At 41.2% G+C, this 23,604-nt stretch overlaps 1 protein-coding gene and 1 long non-coding RNA gene across 2 annotated transcripts in view; one reads left to right on the forward strand and one right to left on the reverse strand.

Moving 5' to 3' along the window:
• The window catches only part of LOC137220133 (uncharacterized), a 200,052-nt gene that overhangs the window by 38,526 nt on the left and 137,922 nt on the right, over positions 1-23,604 (reverse strand). The gene's annotated exons all lie outside the window — the stretch shown is intronic.
• Positions 5,443-21,996, forward strand: RGS13 (regulator of G protein signaling 13). The gene is made up of 4 exons (XM_067715404.1): positions 5,443-5,507; positions 8,739-8,800; positions 20,511-20,677; positions 21,811-21,996. The coding sequence occupies exons 1-4, from the start codon at positions 5,443-5,445 to the stop codon at positions 21,994-21,996; spliced, it is 480 nt and encodes a 159-aa protein (XP_067571505.1).

The raw sequence follows: 23,604 nt of genomic DNA on the forward strand, positions 1-23,604 counted from the left end.
ATGAGTTTATCAACAGGAATTTTAATCAAATTCTAGTTGTGAAGAACTATACTTTAAATTTTTTTTAGAATTTACTCCTTTTGGAATCACCAAAAATATTTCTTAAAAGTTTGCAATTGTAGGGCTTCCCTGGTGGCGCAGTGGTTGAGAGTCCGCCTGCCGATGCAGGGGACAGGGGTTTGTGCCCCGGTCCGGGAAAGTCCCACATGCCGCGGAGCGGCTGGGCCAGTGAGCCATGGCTGCTGAGCCTGCACGTCCGGAGCCTGTGTTCCGCAACGGGAGAGGCCGCAACAGTGAGAGGCCCACGTACTGCAAAAAAAAAAATTAAAAAAAAAAAAGTTTGCAATTGTAAATATGAAAGTGTTTCACTCTGTCACTATATTTTGGTAACTGTAGATGTGGATGCACTACTTAATGATAAATATTGTTGAATGCAGGACTGCAGACATTTCCTTTTAAACCACTAGCTATTTTGGAAGTTCTTTGTCCTCACACTGTGAATTATATTTTCTTCATTTTGTCAGATGAAATTCCAAAGGCTGCCTTTTCTCTTCTCCTTTTAGAGGTATGAGAATTTTAATTTCTATTACTTTGTCTGCTTTCCATCTTCCAGGATTCGTTTGAAATATTGTGTTTTCTGTCTCCATGTTTAATCTGCCTTCTCCTTCATGTTTAAGCCTTATACATTCCTTTACTATAATGAGCAGTGTCAGTTGGAAGAAGTAATAAACTCAGGAGTTCAATCTGTTCTATTACCAGAAACTGGGTTAAATAATTGTGCATTTATCTCTTGGTTTCAACGCTGGAGGCATTATGAGGACATGGGGAGTGTTCTGTGATATTCCAGCAAAGTGGAGGTGCATAGTGATAGTGAATCCAGCAGTAACTGAAAGAGGGTATGCAGGTGTGCAAGGGACGTGCAGTCCCAGGAATCTTAGAAGATGAGCAGCAGGCTTCCAGTCACTGGGACAGCAACCAACAAGCTGCATTTCTCAATGGATTAGAAAACCAGAAAACTTCACAAAACAAGACTATTTTGTGATCTGATTTTTCTATGTAGAAAAATCATCTTGTACCCAATTCTCTCACTAAGTATTAATTTAATTGTTGATGCTTTTATGTCATTATATTCTATTGGCATTCCATAATTTAATAAATCTGTGAATGTTTGGCTTAGAATACAACAACATATAAACAACTACTTATACATGATTATCAAATAGCATTTGTACATAACAGCAGGAAATTTATACTCTAGTAAGAGTAAAGTCAGAAATATAAATAACATTATTTTTATATATTTGTATATATTTTTGTATATTATATATATTTATATTCCACTCCTTTTCCGACTAATGAGCCACCTGGGCCAGAGAACCTCCCTCTGCATCAGTCATGTAGCTGAGCACAGGGCTGCGACTCATCTATACGGAGCCTTTGCTGGAATTTAAAAAGGGAGCCTTTCCACCACATGGATGAAACCCCACTTGGGGGCCACAGCCTGGAAAGGGAAGTGTGGGTGGATCTCAGCCCTTCTCTCCTCCAGACCAGGCATCCGGGTTGGGGGACAGCCTGCATAATTGTACATAAGCGGAAGCTCTGGCTGGGCTGTCCTCTCGCCCCTTCCCCTCTACCCCTCAAGCTTGCCAGGGCTCTTCTGGCCAAACAAATCCTTCCTGGCGGCCCCATCCCTTCAATAGGGTACACATGCCACATGTGTCTGAAGCTCTGCAGCAGACCTAGCTAATTATAAAGCTGGAACCTCAGCTACTAACATAATACGTGAACAACAGAAAAACAGGAACACAAGAGCAAACGCAAACGAAGGAAGGAGGATTTGCAGGGTGTGCTGACACACTGAAGAATGAACAAGATTAACTGGAAAAACTTATGAGGTGAACTTTAAAAAGAGGAAGGAATGCAGTCTGACAGAACGTGTGCTTCCTGTACATACATTAGAGCTTAGGAAATATTTCCTGAGGGACAGAGTGTAAGAAGCTGAAGGACTGATCAGATTAACTGGAACAGAAAGTTTTCGCACACATGCATTTTTCTAATATTTACAGTTCCATTTTAGAGAAGAGGAAATTAGGAAACTGAGAGTTTAATTAATATGCCCAAGGTCACACAGCTAGTAAGAGCCTGAACTCAAGCATATGTCTGTTTGGCTTCAGAGCCCAGGATTATGTTAATACACCCTGTCATCTCTCAGGAACTGCGGGACTCCCCAGAACTCTAGTGCACCCAAAAATTACTTTACCTTTGCTGTGCTGCTGACCTCCGTGGGTGGTGCACACTAAGACTGCTCTGCTTTTGTCAAACAGGTGCATTCAATTTAGAAAAGAAAATATGATGACTTATAAACAGACATGAACTTTAGATACACAGATCACCAATGTGTGCAAATAGATCCAGTAGATCAAGTGAGGAGACGATGAGATATAAAAACGATTGTTAGGGCTTCCCTGGTGGTGCAGTGGTTGAGAGTCCGCCTGCTAATGCAGGGGACACGGGTTCGGGCCCCGGTCCGGGAAGATCCCACATGCCGCGGAGCGGCTGGGCCCGTGAGCCATGGCCGCTGAGCCTGTGCGTCCGGAGCCTGTGCTCCGCAACGGGAGAGGCCACAACAGTGAGGGGCCCGCGTACTGCAAAAAAATAATAATAATAATAATTTTAAAAAAAAAAGAAAGAAGTTGTCTACCATCCTCCTACTTAGAAAATAAGCAGAGAGCCATCAGGTATAATCCTCATCTTAGAGTTGATTACAGAGAAGAGGAATCTTGAAACTTGAGGGTGCAATTACACACAGGATCAGTTAAGGACAGCCAATCGCTGCAACAGTTTTCTCAGCCTCGATTATTTCAGTGTTAATCAACTTCAGTCAGATTTGTCCTTCTAGAAAAAGACTTATTTTCATCACATTATTATTGAAAGACCTCAATGAATTATCCCTACCAACAGGGTAGAGCCCAGCATTGAAGGCTGTCCAGAATCTACCTGCACAAACATATTCCCTATAATAAACTCTCCCTTTTGCTTAAACTAGTGTGAATCTAGAATAAACTCTCCCTTTTGCTTAAACTACAGTGAATCTATATTTGCACTCAAGAGTCCTAATTTTGTTCCATCCTGTAGATGTATTTAGCTTCCTGTCCCTTGGTTCTCCTCACAGCAAAGACCACACAGAAAATGAAGTCCAGCAGACCACAGCACCCATAAGTTCTTATCCCCAAACCTGCAAATATACTTAGACCTGCACCTGTGCCTTCCCTGCCCCTTCCGATTACAAGGGGACAGTAACTTCCTCCTATGCTTCCACTGGGACATCTCCAAAGTCCGACACCCCCCTTCTGAATCCCACCTCCTCCTTCGTCTTCAGAAACCTGAAATTCTACTGATTTTCCCTCCTTCTCCTATGTGTTCACCCTCTGTCCATGGCTACCACGGCCAACTTCAGGCTGAATCACTCGCAGTGTAGACTTTATGAACCATGTCCCCAGAGATGTGCCGGCCAGGTCTCCATTTCCTCTTATTTTTTGCTGCTTGTTTCTGCCCTCCCCACTCCACTAAAACCACTCTCACCGGGGTTATAGATGACCTTCTTGTTCACAAATCTGAGGGATGTTTTCAGTCCTTTGCTCTCTTAATCTCTACCCAGGTCCTAACTCTATTAGCCATTTTTTTTCCTTCTGATAACTCCTCCCTTGGTTTCTGTCATAGCATATTATTCTGATTTTCCTCCTCTGTCTCAGTCTCTCTCTTAATCACGTGTGTTCATTCATCTGTCTTGAGCCACCCACTCTTCTTGTTTTGTACTGTCTCCTGGACCATCTCATCTTTTCTTTTGGCTTCTCTTATATGTTTTATGAAAACTGCCCATGTTTACCTTGAGGTTGAATCTCTTCCACCTGAACTTATTTCCTTTCCTTCTCCCACCAGGTAGAGTCAATAGATCAACAAGTTCAGATAGTTCCTCCGCTAAAACACCTGAAATCTATCCCCTTCCCACCACTGCTACTGCCACCTTCCTCACCGAAGCTTGTAACATGCCTCACCTGGACTCCTGCAGTCACCTCCTAACTGGTCTCCCTCATTCCACCCTGGCCACCCTACAATCCATTCTACTACAGAACCAGTTTCAAATGTTAACACGTCTATTCCATATCTTAAAACCTTCAATGACTTTTCAGCTTCTTACTATGAAACTGATGGTGTGTAAGGCCTATCGTGCTTGGCTTCTGCCTCTACCCTTATGACTTCATCTCCCACCACGTTCTTGCTGCAATGAACACTTTGGAGCCTTTCTCTCCGAGCTCTCTCCCTGCCACACTCTGGACTCATGTAGTGACCACATTCCTTTCATTTCCTCAATGAGGACTCGACCCATTGCCTCCTGACCTGGGCCCAAGCTGCCTCTCTCCTTCACTCAGCACATTCCTGCACACCCTGTAGTTCTAGCTCAGCTACTGCTTTACCGGGATGCCTCCTCTAACCACCCCCGGGTCCAGTTAGGTTCTCCTCGCATGTGTACTCATGGGCCCCTGTACTTCCTGTTGCAAAGTCCCCACCACGTGAATTTTCACTGCTTGTTAGTGAGGATGGGAAGAGGAAAGACGGGACCTATGTAGACCCCCGGCAGCCAGAACCTGGTACATAACAAGTGTTCAACAGATGTTTCCCATGAACCAATAAAGACTGATATTAAACTCACTCTTTATCCTGAATAACTCACTGCAGATAAGTGTGAATATATATTTAGCAAAGTATTTCCGGCTCTCATTGTAAAGTGTGGATTTAATCATTTTTAACAAATGTTTGAGTTTTTTTTCTCAAAGTCCTGAGTTAAAAACCTTCTGTGCCATACATTGTCGATAAAGCCTGGGCTGACTAACCTCTACCTGAATTTTAAAGTCAAAGTCACGCTGACCAGAGTGGGGAACGCCAGGTAGGCAACACTCCACTCAGCACCCGCCCTTAAAAAGGCTTCTGTTTTTATTTGGCTGTTTACACTATTTTGTTTGGTTAATTACAAAGAGGCCAATTCTTGTTCAGTATATTGAGAGATCTTTCTATAAACAAGAGTTCTCCAAAGTGGGAAGACTTGGGAGTTGGTGAATTCATTGCTGGGAGCCCCTGCATGGAAAGATCTTTTTCAGAGAGCTGTATTTTTTGAAAGCTGTTATTAGAGAACGGGTGGGCCAGATGAGTTCTAAAATCACAACTCGAAGCACCTATATTCCTATAAAGCATTTATGAGATGAGTTATTTTATTCTCTTCCCTCCTTCCCATCCCCACCAGTGGTTGTGTTCCATTAACTTCAAGAACCCATCCTTATTATTTTATGATTTATAACTTTGTCTGTTCTTTAGAAATTGACTCTAATATATAATCATTTTAAATCACTAGATTATACTAAGTATATGCTGTATTTCTTTAGAAAAATGAGCAGGCGGAATTGTTGGATTTGTAAGATGTGCAGAGATGACTCTAAGAGGCCTCCTTCAAAGTAAGTAGCATGTAAATTCTATTACCGTTATCACGTATATTTATCACATGATAAGTAGGTGTATGTTTATTCAACTGCTGTCTTAATATATTTTGCTCAGAAAGTAAAATTTGCATTTACACGTAATTCCACTAGAAGGGCAACCATGCGTTACACTAAGGTTCCATTTTCATTATTCATGGTTCACACTTGAGAATCCAGCAAGGTTAATGTTTTTAGAGAGTCTTTTACAAACAGATATTCTTGGGTTTTTTTTAAAGTCTTATATTGTTAAAATTTTATATGTTAAAATGAGATTCTTTCATCCAAACTATTTACATGGTTCAAACCCTCTATCTACAAAGCGCCAGACCTTCGTCCGTGGTCGGAAGAGGTGAGACTGGAGGGGCTTGCTCACCAAGCTCCCAGGTCTCTTCTACATATTGCCATAACTCAAAGTGGAGCCATTCAGGTGGGGCCAGTGGCTATACTAAAATGGAAAGCGGAATGCCTGAGGAGGGTAACAAACCATTTGACTGGATTTGCTCACCCTGAAGAATCCCCAGGCCGAGGATCCCTGTTAGGTTAACCTGAGAGCCTGACCTCATCTGCATGGAGACTCAGTCGTGGCCACACATCCCTGCTGCAGTCAGAACTCCTGGTATGCAGGCTCCCACCCTGAGGTATCCAAACATCCAAAAATGCAAACCACCAACTGTGTGTTTGGAGGATGCAGAGTCTCCAGTGGTGGGTGGGAGAGACAGGAAGACCCAAAGCTCAGCATTGCAATTGACCAGTTGAGGCTGCTGAACTGCACAGGCCTGTGTGAGGAGGAAGACGAGAAGGCTGGTTTGGGAAGAGCTTCCTTCTCTTCTGCTGACGATTCCCATAAAGCATCACCATCCACGCTTGCCTTCCTTCTACCTGCCCTGACACCCACCATCAGGGCCAGCGAAGGCCAAGGAAAGAGAATTCACATTCCTCACAAACCAAGAGATGACAGTCATTTGATAAGTGCTTAATGTTCTTGACCTAACTTAATGTTCAGGGTAACTTTGTGGATAATAAAACTGAAGCTTGGAGATTTTAAGTTAGACCAAAAGCTATCAAGTCCAGCACAGGAATCAGAACCCAGGACTGTCAGACTCCAGACACTCCTCATTCCTCTCTCCGCAATGTTGTGATGTCTCAGAATGCTCCCGTATCTGTTTGGTGCCTGCTCTCTCTCTGTCCAGAAGAAAGGAGGGGACACAAAAGTGGAGTCTGTTATTAGAAACTCCAGTGGATGAGGGGACAAAGGTGTTTAGAATTACCCTAAGGGAAACTGGTAGCCACGGGACCGCATGAAATTGGTGAAATACTCAGGAAAAATTACAAGCAAAAATGGGATTCAGCCAAAACCAAATTTTACTTCACAGCTTTACCCCCAACCATAATTACCCCAATCACAATGCATCTCCATAAACTCATGACCCTTAGAGGCACAGGTACTCCCTTGCCAACAATCACCAACACCAAACTTTGAGCTAACCCAGGACAGTGACGGCATCTCCTCTCACGCTGTAGCTTTTCTTCTCTCCTACATGACAGTTAGGTCTGCAGGACACCTTGCCAAGCACTTTTCATTTCGACGGATTGGCAAAGGTGATTTTAGGTTTCTGTTTTTAAAAGTTCTAATACGAGAAAGGAACAACGAGTCTGACACCGTTGCATGGAAATGTTTGTTGAAAACAATCTCAACGGCAGTGCACTGTTAAGCCTCAGTGCTGATGTGAACAGTCCATCTAGAACTAGCAAGTACCACCTGAACTTTCAGAAAACAAAGGATATTTGACCTTTCTAGGACTCCCAATATTTTTCTGTGTCCCAGGTTACTTTTTAACCTCTTTAACTAATCTTCTTTCGTTATGTTAAGTACCTGCTAATGCAGATGGCTGTCACCTCAACACTGAGTACTGAGCTAACTATACCAGGTGATAGCCAATGGGCAGTGCTTGCTTGTATCTATAGTGGCTTTTGATTAGATGCGGTTATTAAAAATAGGAAAAGTAAGAACGTATCATAAACTGAGTGGCAATGAACGGACTGAGTATTTCAAAGGAGGGAAAGAAAGTGATTCTAATGAACAGTCGCTTACCAATTCACCTCAAAAAGCCCACCAAAATGAAAGAAATGAAGTCTCGAAGCCAGTATCTTCCACAGATATTTTCAAAATGGTAAATAGCCTTTTTCATATGTTTAGGTCAAATGTAACTTGACATATTATTCACAGTGATAAAAACTAAAACTGTCAAGGTAAAAACATATAGAGCAAATAACTGACCAAGAAAATATTTATACATAATAAATACAAAGTTATGCATACCAATAGGTTTTGTGGATAAACTCTAAGAGTCTAATACATAAATGAGCAAACACATTGCTGGTGGCAGCGGCATACAATGTATAACCTTTTTAGAAGCACTGATTCTACTTCTGTTAATCTCTTAAGGAATTACCTTGACTGTGGGCATGGCAAGCCTCAATGACAGCTGGGTTATTTTGGTTTTATTGGTGAAAAATTAGAAATGATCAAAACACTCATTGAGAATAATTATGTAAACTATGGAATGCCCCCTTGTAGAATACTTCATGGTCACTATAAATGATACTGACTCCCAGTGATTATAAATTTACAATTACTCATCTAAAGATAAGAGAATAAATATCTCCCTAATCAAAAAAATAAATAAATTTACAATTATAAATTATAACACTATAAATTGTGAAGACATAAAAGGCTTATTAAAAGGGTATATATACCTATGTATATGTATGTGTGTGTGTATATACACGTATATACACACCCCACACACATATAAAGTATGCACACACATATGCAGAGAATGATTACTTCTTGGTTAAAAGCACACGAACATGCATACAACCAAAAAACTAAAAAGAAATACATCAAAATATTAACAATGGTAATCTGGGCCGCAGAGATTATAAAACTCTGGTTCTTTGTCTTTTAAAATTTATTTTATCAGATTTTCATGTTTTTTCTACTTTTATATTTTTATAATTCTAATCACTTAGAAAGTAAAAATAAAACGTAAAAGATCACTGGGAAATAAATTTCCACCCAAAACTACACACAAATAGAGTATAACTATATTTGGGCATTATTTTCAAGATAGCATATTTCTACTTAGTTCAGAAAAAGCTTGAGAATATTTTAGTGCAATGAGCACCTTTTGTTTCTTTTCAAAGCCTTACTTTGGAGGAAGCATTACAGTGGGCCCAGTCTTTTGAAAAGTTGATGGCTACGAAATGTGAGTATCATGTACATATCATTTTTTTAATAACTAGTCAGTTTTATTCTCGGAGGAAGATGAGGGAACTTGGTGATGTATGTTTGCTGCTCTTCTCATAGCCTTCTAAACGGCAACTGCCACGGTTACAAAAAGAAACCTGAAAATAGTTTGCCGTGTCAACCAGTACTATTTTCTTTGGTGTGAATTAAAGCAAGATTAGTCATTGTGAATACTTATTCTTCACAAGTATATGTGTAAAATCCCTTGGAAAATATGCTTAAATAGTAACACATACTGAAATATACTGCCTTCCTCTAGCTTTCTAAAGTTATAATTAAAAAAAAAAAACTAACAATTTCCTCTTCTTAGTGCCTTGAGACGTAAGAATAAATTTGAGTTTTGATATTCTAAAAATCCTCAAAGTTTGCTTCTAACTTTATCAGTGTCTGATTTAAGTGGGACTGCATATAAGTCCATAGTTAGTTATATATAAGTGTCAGAATTCAGATGGTATAAATGGAAGATGATAGCAGTGGAGGTGAGGAAGGTAAAGTCAGAGGCTCAACACAAGACAAATGAAGGAGCAGTCAACTGTGTCTGGGGTAGGAAACTGGGAGGCTGTAGGAAATGATAAACACCAGAAGACAGGTACAGAGAAAAATTAGGGCGCACTCAAAGAAAATGCCTCTGTTTGCTGAACTTGGTACTTTTTTCAAAATGCAGTTTGTTCCCCTCAAATGTCTGCTAATGATTTGCTCTATACCTTCTTTTATTTGAGATTCCCTGTTAGCTCCTCTGTGAACGTTTAATCTGTTTACATCTATTGACTGTGGGAGGGGAGTTAGCTGTGATACCCAAGGTTTAAATTGGCAGGGGTGCCAGCAGTTATTCTGGGCAGGGTGCTTCCTGTCCCCCAAGGTTCGCCATGTTCCTGGGGTGCTGCCTGCTTTTCTCGACTCAAGGGCTGAGCCCCAACTCCTGTTCGGAGACAGCTGTCGCCACCTGGCCTCGAGGGCCGTGGCACAGGTGCGGACCCCTGGCTACTCCTACTGAAACACCTTAGCCAGCCGGCCTGGCTCTTATTCCACGGCGCCCACAGTGCTGGGACCCACAGCTCCAGGCTCTGTCACCACCTGAGGGCCCACCTCAGGTAGCAGCCCTCCCCAGTGGGCACTGAAGGCCACGCTTTCTTTCTCTGACGCCACCATCCCCGCCTCTCACTTTTCAGTTGTACCTCCTAGTTTGTGATCCGGTTTGCCAGCATGATTGCAAATTTTAAGATATGTATCCTTTTGGTCAATTTTAGGACATTGGTATAGGAGGAAGAGACTGAAGTGTATGTTCAGTTGGCTATCCTGACTGATCCTCTGTTAATAATTCAGAGTTCGTCCCAAGCCCCAGTAATCCATATTGTGCAGCATTGCCAGATTAATCTCCCTCTTGGAGTTTATTATTCTTCATCTGCAAAACGGCATAATATCATGTATCCTTTCAGCATTCCTGTGCAGGTTAAATATACACCCCCTCGCTCAATGCCTGATACAGAGGAGACACACAATGACTGAGAGTTATTTCTCTTAGAAATAAAGCGCTTGTCTTGAATAGCATTCCTTTTTCTCTGCTGCCCACCCAAAAGTCCAAAATCTCCAACTTGGTTTTCAGGACTCTATACCCAACCTAACGCACTTTCTAACACTTACCTCCAGCTCTGTCCCTACACGTGACATGCCCTTCTGCCCTTGTGATGTCTGCCCCGTCTTCTACATGTCCAACTCTCCTGGTTCAGGCTTTTGCCTATCTGTCTCCTCTATCTACCCTGCCCATCCTTAAAGGTAAAATTCAAGTTCCACTTTCTCCTCTTGGAAACCTCCTGGAAATATTTTTCTCTCTCTTTTCTATTTGATAGTATCATTATTTACTTTGCTTCTAATTATAGCAATTTCGTGTACTGGGTTTTTTCCCGCAGCTGCTTTCTCACTAGATTGTAAATTCCCTTAGCGCACAGATCACTTCTCATCCACCTTTCATCTTACCTCCCAGAGGCCGAAATTGTGCTTTGTACCTAATGGGCATGCAATAAATGTTCAATGAATAAATACAAGACAAATATTAGTAAGAAGAGATCAAAACGCCAAACCATATTGTGTAAGAGTTTCTGTGCCAATCCTGGCAGCCTCATAAACTAAGTGAATAAAGTTAATTACTCAGAAAAAATGTTCAAGTGGGATCTTGGCTAGAATTAGCAATTTAGAGATCTAGCATCATAAGAATAAGTAAAGTCTAAAGAAAAGGTGAGGACAGGAAGACAGCATACTGCTCTTTACAAAAATCGCCAAAAACAGGGTACTAACCTTACCAGAAATTGAATTACTGTGAAATTCATGTAAAAAATTCAACAATCATGTAATAAAAAGGTGATAAAACAAATCATTCTACGGGACACGCAATCAGAAAGATAAAACTAAGAATACAAACATTAAATGTGCCAGAGAATAGACTGCGTTTACATTAACTAAGCACAGGAGTAAAACGCATCCTCTAGCTAAGACACACAGATGCCTCCACACAGATTAAAAAGCAATTTCTAAGAATATGTAGTTCAGAAACCCACATGGCAAAGATTCTCACAAGAGGCAAATTTTGAGCTGGGACTTAAATGACTCAGATTGTTGTAAAATGATAAAGAGTTCTGACTGTAAGTACTTTAAAGATAGGAAACGGTTTTAAAAGAAGTACAGTGAAGACAAATGAGTGCTTCTTTCAATGAAGAAATGTAATGTGTAGTATTCCTCGGGATTTGGTGTGAAGACTGGTCTCATTAAAAAAAATCTCCACAATGAATTAAAGAGATAGTACCCTGCAGAAGTTCCAAGTTTACAGATGATAGAAAGTCCTTCAAGTTTCCAAACATCCAAGATTTTAGGGAAAAAATTATTTTCAAATGGGCATAAAAGTAGTAATAACTTTTTTTTTTTTAATTTTATTTTTGGCTGCATCGGGTCTTCGTTGCTGCCAGCGGGGGCTACTCTTCGTTGCGGTGCACGGGCTTCTCATTGCGGCAGCTTCTCTTGTTGCGGATCATGGGCTTTAGTCACGCGGGTTTCAGGAGTTGTGGTGTGTGGGCTCAGTAGTTGTGGCTCGTGGGCTCTAGAGTGCAGGCTCAGTAGTTGTGGCGCACAGCCTTCCCGGACCAGGGCTCGAACCCATGTCCCCTGCATTGGCAGGCGGATTCTTAACCACTGCGATACCAGGGAAGACCAATGATCCCCTAAAAGCTGAGGACTCTACAAACTGGAAAGGTCAAGACTAAAAAATAATTAAAATCAAAACTCTGATTAATCAAAGTTTTATATTTGATTTTGATTAAAATATCAGAAAAGAATGCCAGAAAAGAATGCAGAAGGCTCATACATAAATAATATTTTTTGGCCAAATCTCAAAATATGAGGATAGAGGTTTCCCACTAATATTCGAGTAAAGTATGCTTAATATAAATAAAAATAAGTTTAAAACGGCAACTAATGCCCTTGGATGAGTCATTCAATCCTTCCATGTGTCTGGCTGACCTTCCTGGCACTGGACAGTACAGTGAAAGAGGCCTCGAGGGTCACTGTGCTCAGCTCATGTGCACCCTCTAGAGGGAGGAGAGAGACAAACAGGAAAGCCAACTAATAGCTTAATTAATTCCAGAACGTAGTAAGTACTTTGAAGAAACTAAAACCAGGTCGCATGACAAAGAAAGACAGGAGTAAGAGGGAAATTCAACGGGATGATTAGAGACAAACTGTCCGAAGGTGTAAAATTTGAGCTAAGAACTGAATGACGAGAAGCGGCCAGCCATACTGGGGTCTGGGGGCAGAGCGGCCCAAGCAGAGGAAAACCATGTTCAGAAGACCCTGAGATATGAATGAAGCTAGTGTCTTCAATTAACCAAAGAAATTCAGCCTAACAGGAGCACAGGGCCTTACAGGCCACATGAAAGACCTTAAATGCAAAGTAACAAGCATTAATGTGCTTTGAGAAATACCCTCTGAGGGTGGGGGAGGGCAAGGGAGGGGAGGAGATTAAGAGATACAAACTACTGGGTATAAAACACAGAAGACCCAAGGATGCAATGTACAGTATAGGGAATACTGCCAATGTTTTATGATAACTTTATATGGAGTATGATCTATAAAAATATCAAATCACTATGTTGTATCCCTGACACTAACATAATATTGTAAGTCAATAAAAGTATGCGCTAGTTCTCTTCTGAAGAGAAGCAGAGAGACTAGTTAGAAGGCTATTTCAATAAACCAGGTAAGACTGGAACTCAGTAGGGAAGACAAAACCTGGAGTAATTAGCATATAGATGCTAATCGAAGCCATGGCCCTATGAGTCCACTTAGAGGGAGAGTTCAGAGAGAGGTGAGCACAGACCCAGACGTGGAGCTTAGATGCACACCAATATTTCCATATCCAGAGAAGAGGAGGAGTCTGTGAAGATGTTAAAGGAGCATCAAGTGAGTGAAGAATGACCAGGACAGCATATCATCATGGGAGGCAAAGAAGAGAGCGTTTCAGGAAGGGAGGGGTGCACTGTGTCTAAGGCTGCTGGGAAGTCAGGTAAGATGTGGAAGGAACAGCGACCATCGGGTGTGGCAACGTGAAGTCAATTGTGCCGAGATATGAGCAGCCTGGGGGGCATGGTGGAGATGGGCTGGACAAGAGGAAGCAAGGCAGATGATACAGGGAATTACTTACATAAATATTGCTGTAAAGTTCATCAGAGAAAAGCACAGAGACTGGAAGGAAGCGTGAATGCGGTCCACATTGGGCGTAAAGAGTCAGTAGTTGTTACTGGTTTTACTTGGGAAATACAGCAGCATATTTGCAGACGATGGCAACCATTAGAGAGGAAGAAATGGATGACACAGAATAGAGTGGAGGCGACTTTAAGAGCAAAGGAACAGGGAAAGCAAATCAGGTGGGAGCCACAAATGAACTCTTTGGCCCACCCAAAAAGCAACTGGGATCCTTTCCTCTCGGGAGGAGAGTCAGGAAGGGCAGGTACCAGCAGAGGTAGGTTGGTTGATTGGGTGGAGAGAAGGTGAGGGAATCTCCACCTAATCAAACCTGTGTTCTCAGCTAAGTTTGAAGCAGGGTCATCAGCAGCTGAGGAGAGGATGAGTTGGCATTGTGAAAGGAGGGGATAGGAAATAGTTTCTGGAGAGTTGGAGAGTCACGATATTAGGGGAGGATAGTAGGATGACAGAGGGTAATGCTGAGTGCCCATTTTAAAATTTGCAGTGATGATTTCAAGTGAGAAAGTACAATTGTGTATTCTTCCATGGCCTGTTGTGTGCACTCCAGCACAGACACAAGAGCAGACATACAGTTAAGCCCTTCTGGATCGGCAAGGGTTCTGAATCCCAGAATTTGCATCAATCTTAATTTTGGCCAAAATCATCCTTAAATGTACTGAACGCTTCCCTCCCCTTCTCAGTGATCACAGTCACCATGGACAGCCTTGGAAATGCCAGATGGAAAGTGTAGGATTCTCGTAGTGCTGAAGGCGCCGTAGTGCATCACGGCATAGAGTGGACACTACAAGTCACTGGGGGATGTTGTCGTTCCCTCCTGTGTGTTCCCTCGGCTCTCCTCGTCCGTGAGATTCTGTGCTGCTCACTGGGGACTGGCAGCTCCCTACACCACCCTTTAGTCTCAGCGCTGCTGCCCACAGCTGTTGCCATGGTTCCCCTCGCCATCCCTCATACTCCCCATGCTGCCATGCCTCACCCTTCCCACTAGCACTTTTGTCTTCTTTAACTTCTCACGCATGTCCTCACCTTGCAGGGAAAACAACAACAAACCTGGCCTTCTGTAGACCTCAATGTTCAGTTAGTACATTTTCTGTCTCGCTCTCAAGAAACCAAAAAGTAACAACTTGTCAGGTATAATCCTCTGTCCTTTGGTGCTTCCTGGATGCTGAGTAATTAGAGCCTGCCTCTTTACTTTTCAAAATCTACAGGCAGTCTCTTTAAAATACAGAAGCACGAGGGATCCAAAAGCCTGGATTAACAAACATTTCTTTACTGGGTACCTGTTACCCGTCAGGCAGCACGCAGGCGTGGGGCACGCAGAGGTGAGTGACTGCCGTGCTTGTTCTCAAAGGGCTTGCAGGCAAGCGGAGAGTAAGAGAAATAAATCAACAAACAGAACAGACTGTGGTACAGAGGGAGATACAATGAGAATGAAAATAAGTGCGGACTAGGTGCTGCTTGTCAACTGAGAGGAAGCACTTATCTAACCTGCTGTGGGGACAGGGGCTTCAGAGAGATTTTCTTCAGAAACTGAGATACCAAACCTGAGTCTTAGATCAGGGTATAAAGCCCGCCACACATACAGCAGGAACTGCATATACAGCAGCATGGCAGTAACACACTACCTGGCCAGGAAGAGCAAGGTGCAAACCAGGACGGTGTTCAGGCATGACAGGATGAGGCTGGAGAGGTAGACAGTGCGGTAGCCTCATGGGCCTTGCAGCCACTGCCGAGAGGTAGGGGTTTTACCATTAGAGCAATGGGAAAGGTTGAAGGCTATAAATAAAGGGCCATGGCCAGATTTTCGTTTTACAGGTTTTTCTGTAATAAGAGTGCAGAAAAGATTGAAAGCAGATCAGATGGATAAACTTAGGCTTTTTCAGATTAGATATTTTACAAATATTCCCCCAAAATCATAAACAAAAGTAACATGTAAAAGTAAAACCGAAGATAATGCCATAAGTAAAACAGATAGTGTCTTTAATATACAAAGAGACCTGGAAATTCAAGAAAACAGTAACAATGCAAAAGAAAAATGGACAAAAAAATGTGAAATTCACAGAAAGAAAAGAAATGGTCTGGAATAAAGAAAAAATGTTTAAGCATTAATATTTTTAAAACACAAATTTAAATAACTACAAGTCACTAGTCTTACCCAATCTGATTGGGAAGGAAGGAGTGTGTAGACATGTCAACACTGCTATTACTAACGAAAAACAATGAAATATTTCTGAAAGCAATTTTACAATAGGTATCAAGAGTCTCCAAAAATATTACATCATAAATCTAGTAATTCTACTCTTTTAATTCTAGGGAAGTAATTAGAGACGCAAAGATTTATAAACCAAAATGGTCAATGTAGAATACGTTACAACATATAAAGGGGAAATAATCTAAATATTCGATAATGGTAACACGGCTAAATATAATACAGTGTAGTAGTCCTGCAATGAACTGTTACATGACCTTTAAGAGTAAACAGGAGGAAAAAAAAAGAGCAAATAAGAGAAAGTGTTTGCTACACCATATTAAGTATGAAAGAGTGATACAAAATTGCTTTCATTGTATAATGCCAATAAGGTAATTTGAGAGTGTGTCTGTATTTGTGAAGATGAATGAATACTGTTTAGGTAGAAAGTTAAATGAATACTGTTTAGGTAGGAAGTTAAACATGAACAAAGGACTGAAAGAGTGAAAGGAAATATATCAAGTTGTTAACAAATTTCTGTATTTAAGTTGCTTTTATAATAATACAGCAAACAGAAGTTAGGAGAAAACCCAGAAATGATTAATATCATACAAGCCAAACCAGAGAATTTCAATAAAACAGACTTATTTTAAAACTTCACAGAGGCTGGTAGAATTATGGAATTCATTTTCCCCAGTGGTACATATTAAAAATAAAATGGATTTAACATAGTTTTAGACACTTTTCTGGTGGCAGACTGCCACACAGCCCATTTTTAGGATTTAATGATGCCATGAGCCTTGCCGCCTTGCAGAAAACAATCCTGGAATAGATTGGCCACCATTCTGACTCAGACAAGAGGAATGTCATGTTTCCTTTCTATTTACATGAAGATACCAGCATGTGTCACAGAAATACTAATTTCAGTGACTAAGTTGTAAAGAACACACTAGGGAGTCCCAAAGGCACCACTCTCATTCTTCAAGGAAAAAGCGTACACTAGGTGTGACATAAATCTAGTTCTTCCAGCTTCTCAGTTTAATGAGCAGTTCTCCTGTTTATCCCTATTACTCTGATCAAGCAGAATCACGGTCTCTGGAGGGTTAGTGCTCAGAAAGGAGCATCATTTAAAACCTCAGAACGGGCCGCACTGGGCTGTATCCCCTAATTTGGAAAAGGCTTTCCCACCTTCTAATCCCCTTGTTGTATGAGTCAATAGAAATTCTAAAGTGAGCAATTCAGTTCTGACTTTAATAACTGCTTGGATTCCTGGAACACTTTCTTTTTCTTATAAATTTATTTATTTATTTTGGCTGCGTTGGGTCTCCGTTGCTGAGCGCAGGCTTTCTCTAGTTGCGGCGAGTGGGGGCTACTCTTCCTTGCAGTGCATGGGCTTCTCATAGCGGTGACTTCCCTTGTTGTGGAACACGGGCTCTAGGTGCGTGGGCTTCAGTAGTTGTGGCACGTGGGCTCATAGCCGTGTCTCACGGGCTCTAGAGCGCAGACTCAGTAGTTGTGGCGCACGGGCTTAGTTGCTCTGAAGCATGTGGGATCTTCCAAGACCAGGGCTCGAACCCAAATCCCCTGCATTGGCAGGCGGATTCTTAACCACTGCGCCACTAGGGAAGTCCCCCTGGAACACTTTTGTACAACTATTTTCAGCTGCTTAACTTACATAGCATAACAATTAGCCTAATGAAGACAAAATTCTATAAAACATACCAATCATGTGAGCTACTTGTTCTACACACCAGAGTCCTATCCATAATATCAGACAAGTTCAAGCGGTCCAGGTCAGCTTTCACTAGGATATGATACAGTAATACGTGGTACTACAATCTCACTAATCTACAAGAAAGGTGCATTTCTTGTTCATGCTACACAATGACTGGGTCAACTGTAGCTCTGTTGCAGGTCTTTATTCTGGCCTTCAGACTAAAGGAGCAGTTCTTCCAGAATGCGTCCTTCTCACGTTTTTTTTTTTCTTTTTTTGGGGGGAGCAATGGCAGAACCACCTGATAGTCCCCCTGAAGCCTTCTGCCCGACCTGCACATGACACTGTGCATGGGTGTCACTGGCTGACACAAGTCCAACAAGCAAGGCTGAAATACGTGGGACATGAAAGTACAATCCTCCTCCAAGAAGGGCAGGAATAACTGAGAACAATACCACCGTCTACGGCATCGGGTATCTATATAAAAATATATGTGGGGCTTCCCTGGTGGCGCAGTGGTTGAGAGTCTGCCTGCTGATGCAGGCGATGAGGGTTCGTGCCCCAGTCCCTGAGGATCCCACATGCCGCGGAGCGGCTGGGCCCGTGAGCCATGGCCGCTGAGCCTGCGCATCTGGAGCCTGTGCTCCACGGCGGGAGAGGCCACGGCAGTGAGAGGCCCGAGTACCGCAAAAAAAAAAGAAAAAGAGTTAAAAAATATATGTGGCACCACACGGATGGGCTCCTCAGCAGAGGACTTGGGAATGTTGAGAACTGTTGAACCATTAGGCCAGCCCCAGAAGACCCTTCCTCCACTCAATCAGGAGGGAAGGTGAAAAAGGCAGATACAGATGCAGGCAGCTTCTAGAATAAGAATCCCTAAACATTTTACTATACAGTTAAGCTAAACATAAATATAAACACAAATTCGGAATACTATAACATGTAATCTAACACTGGTTTCCAAATTATCCCCCCACCTGCCCCCCACCCCATCCGCTTAACCCACGCAAGCAGCCTGGTGGCTAAGTCTCATTCCAGGATCTGTAGATGTCATCTGGTAGCTTGTTTTTTTTCCTATTCCATAACTCATTTATTTTAGGATCCTTATTTTCTGTTCCTAATGAAGCACTCAGTCAAAATTTCTCTAAGTACAAAGTATAAAAAATTGCTTTTTATTTTCTTAAATAGGCTTCTAATTCTTTCAATATACACGGCAAATTACTAGCTTCCAGCTTCACTTGTTGTGCCAGAAATGGCTTTCTGTTTTGATTTGTTTTGTTTTTTGGCTTGCCTACCCATTCAGCTGTTTCTCTAACAGGAATACCAATTGCTACATCTGTATTCTCTGACCCCAGCTTTCTGTGTCTGTGGTGAGGTGAGGCACATCTTAAAGTTAATTGTTGTGAAAACAAACTTCTTGTTTTAAGTGTAAGGTAAAATATATTCCCCCGTTGGGTAGAAATACCAAATCCATATCCTTTCCTTGTTACATTTTTATACAAGCCCTACCCCCATCTCGTCTGTCCTCTCAACTCAAACAATGCTTCTTTTGAACCATCTCCCACCCAATGTCGTGAAGGCTACACTTGCTCCCATGATACTAATGAACCAATCTCTAATTCTGTGTCTTCCTAGGATAGCCCATTTCTTGCAGATCACCAGCTTTCCCCAACCCTAATGCCTCCTTAGAAGGTGTTATTAGAATCTGCCTCTGTTTGAGTTTTTTTCTTGAATACAGAATACCTTAATTTTTGTCTTTATTTTTGTATCAGTGCTGACAGAGCAGTAGAAGCCAAGGAGTCAAGGAGCCTGGCTTTCTGGTGCTAGGAAACTCATTAGATCCAATCTCTAATGTGAAGATCTAGGAAAATATGATTTTACTCACCATTGCTATTCCCTCTGATTACTAATATTTCTTGTAAAAGTTAACAATACTAAGATACTGTTAGTCAAAATCCTATGTTTCATCACGTGTTCAATACGCCTACATACACATTTCTGTCACTGTCATTGGAAAGTTACATTGCCTTATCATTTAGCAATTCAATTTCTCAGATATGCCAAGAGACTTCCTAGTCACCAAAAGAAGTTTAATATTTTTCTCAGAGGGTTCATCTTGAATCTTGAGAATACTTGATCCCCCCAAAGATTCTGACTAATGTGTTAGATTTGTGAAAACTCACTTAACCCTCTTCTTCAAACACTGGTGCCCACAAGATAGTGGCTCAATTGGGAAAGTTCCTCCCACACGTTTGCCCCTATCTTCCCACTTCAGAAAAGACCAGAGCTGAGGATGCCCATTGATCCTGGTATCAAGTGTCACTTAATGGTTGTTCTGCACATCCTCACTGTCCTGTTCTGGATTTTGAGGTAGTTTCCAACACCCTATCTGAATTCCATTCCCTGCCTCATCCTTCATTTCTGGTGTGAACCATAAACCATGGATATGAAGTTGAATTGTTCATTATCCATGTTCTCCTGCTCTAACTGGATATGAGAAACACCCCAGGCTACACAGCCTCATCAGTTTATCACTTCTACATGGTCTGGACATTTTCCTTTCAACCCTGACCTGCCTGTTTAGATTCTAAACCTTGCTCTTACCCTCCAGGTTGTATTGAGGTTTTAGATTTTTCATGTCAGGTTCATGATCAGAGCTCTCTCCCACTGAGGCCATTTAAGTCCTGTTTCTGGGTCCTTGTGACCTATTCCATCCTAGACCCAGCCACACTAGTGGGCATTTTTCTCTGAGTAACACAGAATAAAAGAATGAAGGAATGATCCCACCACTAACTGGCACTGTCAAAACATGCTTCAGATGCATAGATGTAACTAAGATGTAGGGTGTGTGTGTGTGTGTGTGTGTGTGTGTGTGTGTGTGTGTATCATTATATAATACTCACTTGTTAAATAATTTGGGAGCTCTGATTCAGATGTTAGTTTTAAACTGCATTACATATTGTTCAGATATTTTTAGGATGCTGACCCAGGAAAATAAAATGATTTCTCCTCTACTTTTAGATGGTCCGGTAGTCTATGCAGCATACTTAAAAATGGAGCACAGTGATGAAAATATTAAATTCTGGATGGCGTGTGAAACCTATAAGAAAGTTGCCTCACAGAGGAGCAGAACTTCTAGGGCCAAGAAGCTTTATAGGACTTACATCCAGCCACAGTCCCCTAGAGAGGTAACCACACCTGACAATGCCGGCAACCGGAAATCAATACACCCCAGGAAAGTGTTAGTGTCTGTCAAGCACACGTATGTGCCAGCACTTTACATCCAGTACCTCCTATATTGCTATGTAGTCAGTATTGTTAACCTTATTTTACAGATAAAGAAACCTGAGAATCTGAGAAGTTAATTTAACTTCTTCAGTGTCACACAGCAGTTAAGTAGGAAAGTTAGGCCTGTCTGGCTCCAAAGCCTCTCCTCATTATCTTAATTCCCAGGAAAGTGAAAAAAAAAAAAAAGAAGTCCTTGTAAAAACTGACTCTGCTACAAGAAACAACTGATAGAATAGACGTGGTGACTTCCCCAGTGGGGGTGGGCAAAGTGTGCCATCACCACTCACCTTAGTTTAAAACCAGCAAACCCAGCGAACATTCACACCGACATGCCTGCCAATCACTTACAACTGGAGGAAGGAAATAAAGAGTCATGAATGAAACGGACACCCTGAGACTCCTGCTGGTGGAGAGAAAACGAGGAATGAAAGTTCTGGTCAAGAGGATAAGGGTAGAGGGTGGTTCATGAGATTCCTGTCTTCCAGGAGAGTCCAACATTACTGACTTGTTCCTCAAAACTCTTGTCTGGAAAATACTTGGTTTATTGAATAACCACTTCTCTCCTCTATTTCTCCACTTCTCTTCACTTTCTTCCCATTTCAGGGCATAGTCAGTTAAATCAACGTTCATGACTGTTTAAGGAAGATAAACTTCAAAATAGCCCCGATTTCCCTTTTCTTTAAAAGAGGCCTCCATCTCATAAACTCCTTGCTTGCAGACTCCACTAACACACCATTTGCATCTGCCTAAGGAAGCAACGGTTTCTGGTATTTCCCTGGTCTTGGCCCTCATGTTTTGTTGTGGCGGCGGGCAGGGGGGGTGTTTTTTTTTAATCTGGGATGTGGAGTTGGATGTTTACTTTTTCAAAAGCAAGTAGCTTATCTCTTATCAGTCTTTTAAGATATCAGTGAAACTGCAAACAAAATTACCCTATTCCACTGAAAAGGAGAGGAGGAAAAAAATTAAACCTTTCCATTCCATTTTCAACTTCAATTATGCCTACTTATGTTCTACATGTAATTTCACTTTTCAGATTAACATTGACAGTTCGACAAGAGAAACCATCATCAAGAATATTCAAGAACCCACTCAAACGTGTTTTGAAGAGGCTCAAAAAATAGTGCATATGCACATGGAAAGGGATTCCTATCCCAGGTTTCTAAAGTCAGAAATGTACCAGAAACTTCTGAAGACTATTCAACCCAACAACAATTCTTGACCACCACTCAAAAGTTTAAATTGAAGCTGGTATACTGAAAGTCCTGGCTTTGTGCTTTTAATATATATATATATAAAAAAATCTGGGCTTCCCTGGTGGCGCAGTGGTTAAGAAGAATCCACTTGCCAATGCAGGGGACACGGGTTTGAGCCCTGGGCCGGGAAGATCCCACATGCTGCGGCGCAACTAAGCCCGTGCGCCACAACTACTGAGCCTGCACTCTAGACCCCATGAGCCACAACTACTGAAGTCCGCGCGCCTAGAGCCTAAGCTCTGCAACAGGAGAAGCCACCGCAATGAGAAGCCTGCGCACCACAACAAAGAGTAGCCCCCACTCGCCGCAACTAGAGAAAGCCCGCGTGCAGCAACAAAGACCCAATGCAGCCAAAAATAAAAAAATTAAATACATAAATTAAAAAAAAATCAGAAATGGAGTAGGAATGAAATAGAAGAAATCAAACTATAAATTGATTTCTAGTTCTCAAAGAGAAACAGATCCTGAAAGGATGGACTACAGAACTCTTATAACATGAACAACACAATTTATGGCATACCTACATAGCTCACTTAATATGCAAGGAGAAGGAAGGTCTTTCTTCATGACAACAGTGCGATAAAGTTTTTACTGTAGAAATCCAACTAGATGGATGTTTTCTTATTAATGAAATTTTTCTGTCATAATGCACAGATCAGTTCTTTAAAAACTGTAGCTATATGAGTTTTGTCTCTAGTGTAAATGTACTCTTTAGAGTGCTCGTAATAACTTTAATTAGTAGACAAATTTGGTACTCAAAGTATAATCAATTGTATTATATCATAAGTCATATAAAAAGATGTGTTCTTGAGAGATATTTTACCTATAAAATCTTCCTACTATTACTTTCATAACTGAACTTCTATATTGCATATATCTTCTACATGTGAAAAATTCCAAATGAGTCTAAGCTATTTAAATGTATGAATTTCCTCATTTATTTTCATACTTATATTGCTATAGGGTAGAAAATTTGGTTCCTATATTTTGAGGTTTTTCTCCTCACAATTTGAATCCATCATGATGGTCTTGATAATCAATAATTCCAAATATAAACTAAAAACTTTATAAATACGTGATTTTTTCCAAAGACATGATAAAGTAATTTTTCTGGTAAAAGACTGTTTTTATCCTCCCTGTCATAGAAGCTTCTTAGAATCTGTCAGAATATTCCAGAGGAAAGAACTCATGTCTATTTCACTTGCTTTGTTGAGCACATAGCACAGGATAAATGTTCCTTAGTAATGGATAAATATTCTTTACTTTTGATAAAGAATAAGATACTTAAAATATTTAATATCATTTTTCCAAAGAATTAACTGTAGGAAATTTCTGATCAAGATTTTTAGTTTTAGTATGAAAAGTGTTTCTCAGGTCTCAAGTTTGACTGAAATAGCATTACTATTTTAAAATGCCTATAAACCTAAGCTGTATCACATGAAGATAAATATTAACTGGAATTATTCTCATTAAACAAAGAATTATTATAATATAGAATCAGTATTCAGGGGTTCATTTCTGGGAAAGAGCATTAGCTGTGCAAGAGAACATTTTTTGTTAAAAAGTATAAAGCT

The sequence above is a fragment of the Pseudorca crassidens genome, chromosome 2 (assembly GCF_039906515.1).
Source record: "Pseudorca crassidens isolate mPseCra1 chromosome 2, mPseCra1.hap1, whole genome shotgun sequence".
In the NCBI taxonomy this organism is placed as follows: Eukaryota; Metazoa; Chordata; class Mammalia; order Artiodactyla; family Delphinidae; genus Pseudorca; species Pseudorca crassidens.

What these genes read in the sequence shown, in the direction of transcription:
- RGS13 (XM_067715404.1), top strand. Translation starts at nt 5,443, where the DNA reads ATGAGCAGGCGGAATTGTTGGATTTGTAAGATGTGCAGAGATGACTCT. An exon ending in TCTAAGAGGCCTCCTTCAAA is followed by an intron (nt 5,508 to 8,738) that starts GTAAGTAGCATG and finishes TTCTTTTCAAAG; the next exon opens with CCTTACTTTGGAGGAAGCAT. An exon ending in AAAGTTGATGGCTACGAAAT is followed by an intron (nt 8,801 to 20,510) that starts GTGAGTATCATG and finishes CTCTACTTTTAG; the next exon opens with ATGGTCCGGTAGTCTATGCA.